General features: G+C 47.8%; 1 protein-coding gene across 1 annotated transcript in view; it reads right to left on the bottom strand.

Moving 5' to 3' along the window:
• C922_01754 (hypothetical protein) overlaps window positions 1-2,838 on the bottom strand; it is a gene marked incomplete at both ends in the record, with an annotated part of 6,322 nt that extends 3,484 nt beyond the window's left edge. Inside the window, one exon of the mRNA XM_008817357.1 lies at window positions 192-2,838. Coding sequence (XP_008815579.1) covers window positions 192-2,838 — 2,647 coding nt within the window. The remainder of the gene's footprint in view (window positions 1-191) is intronic.
• Window positions 2,839-4,716: the final 1,878 nt, after the last annotated feature.

The following is a 4,716-nucleotide window of genomic DNA, read 5'->3' as shown; positions in this document are numbered from 1 at the left end:
CGGGTGGTTTGTTGACGGGTGGTTTGTTGACGGGTGGTTTGTTGACGGGTGGTTTGTTGACGGGTGGTTTGTTGACGGGTGGTTTGTTGACGGGTGGTTTGTTGACGGATCGTTTGTTGACGGATCATTTGTTGACGGGTCGTTTGCTGAAGGCTCATTCGTTGGTGGCTGGTTCGTGCGCTGCTCATTACTGCGCTGCTCATTAGTGGACTGCTCATTAGTGGGCTGTCCGTTTGTGGACTGCTTGTTGGTGCAGTGCCCCCCTGGTAATTGCCCCCCGACGAGCTGTTCCCCCTCCATGATCACCTCGTTCGAGCTCTCCTCGGACGTGATCTCATCTAGGTCAATCACGATGATTTTCTTTTCATCTAGAGAACAGTGGCTCCTGTCTGCGGCAGCATATTGGGGGGCCACTCGCTGCCTCTTCTGAACCCCAAAAATGGATTCCTCGATCGTCCGCCTGCTCTTACCAAAGTGTTGTTCATTCCTTGCCGTCAGGAAGTTGTTCACGGCTCGGTTCATTTTCGACTGGGACAGCGACTGGGAGAGAGACTTTGACAGAGACTTGGAAAGAGATTTGAATAGAGACTTGGACAGAGACTTGGACAACTGCTGCGATATGCATTGAAGCTGCCCACGCGATTGCGACTGTCCACACGATTGAGACTGTCCACAGGATTGAGACTGTCCACACGATTGCGACTCTCCACACGAGTGAGACTGTCCACACGATTGAGACTGTCCACACGATTGAGGCTGCCCAGAGGACTGAGACTGCCCAGGCGATTGAGGCTGCCCAGAGGACTGAGACTGCCCAGGCGATTGAGGCTGCCCAGGCGATTGAGGCTGCCCAGAGGACTGAGACTGCCCAGGCGATTGAGGCTGCCCACGTGACTGCGACTGTGGCACCCCCTTCAAGGTTTCCAGAAAAGGAACATCGCTCCTGTTGCTATAACTGAATTCACTCGCATCACTGTGCACCTTAAAGAAGGAGCAACTTTCCCTGTTGCTCACGTTATGCCTCCTGGCCTTTCTACTGTGACCATGCAAGTAACTCCTCCGATCAGTGGCACTATTCTGGTTATCCATGTGTGCCACCCTATCACTGTATCTAGATGTCATTTTTATGTTGCCCCCCTTGTTGTGATGAATCGAGTTGGAGACGTTTTCTACGATTTCATTTTCTGTGCAGCTCCCCGTAGAAGAACTTAAATAGTTTTCTTCTCCTCCTATGGGGATTCCTCTACAAAGACGTCTTGGTGATCCCCCTTTTTGACTGTTTTCTTGGTCACTCGTTGTGCTGTCGCTTATGAGTATGTGAATGTGTGTGAGGTCCCCTTCGCTTACCGTGTGTAGGCTTGGTGGAGATTTCCTCGTGAAGGGCGGGACCTTCAGGGTGACGCTGACGTCGTGCAGGCTGTTCGTTTGAGAGGTCCGGTCGGTATGATCAGTCATGCGGTCGATCTGACTACTGCTGATGGTGTGGCTCGTCTCGCTCGTGCTACCTCTTTCGATCGTGTCGTTGCTGTCGACCGAATCGACAGAATCCACGGTATCGCTTGTTGAGTTCGTCTCGTTTGGCTTATTCGCCTTATTCAACTTATTCGCCTGGCTCACCTCGTCCGCCTCGTCCAGCGCTCCCACCCCCAACTTGAACGTATAGAATGACTTGACGAAGGAGCATATGAGAAGCTCGTCCGGGTAAGCCAAATCGCGCATTTTTATCATCTTCTTCTTCATCTCCTCGATTAGGGAGACCTTAGAAGGAATGATATTCTCCATACTTACCAGCTTGCTGTTAAAGAAGATCTTATGAAAGCTCTTCTGGTCCTGTTTCACAAAACTGAGGTACAAGTTACATATGCACTCATCATTTCGTTTGCAGAAAAAAAGCTGCGATGTGTATTTATGAATTTTATTCCTATCTGCGATGATCCTAATGAGAAGAGATATCAAGTAGGCACACGAGTGGATATGCCTTATGTGCTTAAAAAAATCGACAAACTGAGTTATGTTCATTCGGAAGACATAGGAGTAGTCCCTAATGTCGTAATGTAGTTTGTTCAGATCGATTCTAAAATAGTTGTCATTCTTCAGAAACTTGTATACCTCTTCATTTGTAATTATATAGCTACATGTGTCCTTGACTCGGTAGGAGTGATTTATTCTCAGTTTGATGTTATATCTGTGAATCATGAAAAAGATGAGGGCGTCAAATGTATCCTTGAGAACCTCTTTCACATTAGACACTCTGTTTCCTTTCACCTTCAAGCTCTGTATGGTGCTGCCTTTCCCGGTGTCATTTTTGCGTTCCCCAGTGTCATTTCTTCCCTTCTTAGTGGCATCTCCTTTATCAGTGGCACCTTCTCCTCGATTCTTTACGAATCGATTCAATTCTTCCCTTTCGATTCCTTTATTTTCGCTCAAATTCATCGGTGCAGTCATTTGAGCCTCACTCCGCAAGAACCACACGAACACGCACCCTTGGTAGGTATTCTTGCTGATCTTCAAAAAGGTGAATTTACAATTTTTTATTACGAAGTGGTTGTAGTGGAACACGTCCAGCAACTCGTCGTACAGGGTTAGCACGTTCATGTCAAAGAGGCTGTACGTGGTGGTTTTCGCCGCGGTCTGCCCCATGATTTTCCCTGTTTCCTTCGATCCGCTGTCCTGAGTTGCCCCTCCCGCAGTTGCTCCCTCTGCTGCTGTATGGCCCATTCTCCCCTCTCGACACTTCAGCGCCCTGTGATACTTGCTCACCGACACGTTATAGCTGCTGCTCATCCGCAGCCATTGCCGAATGACGTCATATGACAGGGAATGACACCACTGATCCATGTTTCGTCTCTTCCTTGACGCTCCCCGCTGGGAGAAAAAAGAAAACGCACCCAGGTGGTGAAGTCATCAAAGTGGTGAGGCAGTCCAAGTGGAGAAGAAGTCCAAGTGGAGAAGCAGTCCATGTGGGAAAGTCATCCAAGTGGTGAGGCAGTCCATGTGGGCAAGTGCTCCCCTTTACGACAAAACGCGGCGGTCGCTTGAATTTTCTTTTCTCGTGCACTGATTTTGGCTTATTTTTGCAAATGCGTCCAAGGAGACAAATGCAGGGTAGAAGGGCGATGCATTTTTCGAGAAAAAACGTGTACATCTCGGGAGTGCGTTGCAAAGGGGCCTACGCGGAGGTCGCGGAGAAAAGGCATACATAGGAGTATTCACAGGAGTATTCACAGGAGTATTCACAGGAGTATGCACAGAAGTATGCACAGAAGTATGCAAAGAAGTATGCAAAGAAGTATGCACAGATGTACAGAGGGACGCACAAAAAGACGCGCACAGGGATGCACAAAAGGGTGCACAAAACAGCACACACAACGTACACATGCAGCGCGGAGGCAACAGATCGGGCAGCGAAAAAACCTCACCGATGGAAATCAAAACAAATGCGGAGAAAAGTTGGAAAAATGCCTGAACAGGCAAGAAAAAAAAATACACAAATGAATAAACACAAATAAGCACATTAATATACAAGAATACAAACATACAGAAACAGAAAAACACAAACACACACATACACACGTGAAAACCATCACAGCAGAGTCACATTTTTCTGGCAACGCAAAACAGTCACACGTAGGCGAATAAAGGGTTCAACAATTGCAAAGGACTTGGATGCAGGATCGCCCTACTCCACAGACGGGAAATACTGATGTAGAAGTAGCTCTGTTTTTCATAAGAAGTGTGTAAAGGTTTTTTTTTCCGTGTTTCGCCTTTTTCGCATTGGGGGAAATTTGACAGCTCTAAAGTTTTGCTCATGCCCCTCACATCGCTGGTGTAGCTTAAGTTGGTTTGGCGCTACAGCCGGATCTGCCACATCGCTGTGTTGTTTTGCTCGTTACTCTTACTTTATTTCTCGCTGTTTCTATTTTTACACGTGTTGCACACGCTGCTGCCGCGAAATGACGCATGCTCCATTTTTTCGGTAACGCAAAAAAATTGCAAATTTGTCTAAGGTGCAATTCTCATTAGCTTAATTTTTCTGTTCACCGCTCCGCCGCGTTGGCATATTTCCTCTTTGGCGCTTACCGCTCCCCATTTTGCCCCCCTCTCTATAAAACAACGCAGATGTGTCTTTTAAGGCTGCATGTATACAAGAGGATCCGAAACGAGGCGCCCGTTTGGAGACGTTGCCTTTGTCGTTCTGTCTCCCGCGCGCTCACGTATTCACGCATTCGCTCTATCGTTCGCTTGGTCGTTCACGCGTATGTCCCTCTGAGGAGTAAAAGCATACGTGCAGTAACTGTAGGTTTATATTTGCCCCTTTGACCACGCATTCTCTTAGACATATGCACATTTATTTTCTTCTCTTCAAATTATGCGTGCCTGGTACCCCCCCCCCCCATTTGGGAAAACAATCTGGGCAAACACTTCGAACCCATGCACACGTGTTTTGCTATGCGGGGTGAACACAGCTGTTAGCGTGCATGTGTGCATATGATCGCGTAGTTCTCTGTTCTGGTTCGTTTTCTTTTCCTCGCGAAGGGTTAATTCGTTAGGGTTGTTTCACCCAGTAAGGCGCTTCATTTTATGCGCTCACTTCCCAGGGCAGCATTCTTTCCCTCCAGTCCAAGGTCTCACCCCGCTAAAGGTGCGACGCAGTAAAGTATGCGGCCAATTTGTATTCCTCGTATCTGTGCATACACACACAGTATGACCCGTAGG

The sequence above is a fragment of the Plasmodium inui genome, assembly GCF_000524495.1.
Source record: "Plasmodium inui San Antonio 1 unplaced genomic scaffold supercont1.6, whole genome shotgun sequence".
Lineage (NCBI taxonomy): Eukaryota > Apicomplexa > Aconoidasida > Haemosporida > Plasmodiidae > Plasmodium > Plasmodium inui.
The sequence above is the reverse complement of the archived record's forward strand: the minus strand, read 5'-3'. Positions and strand labels throughout refer to the sequence as shown.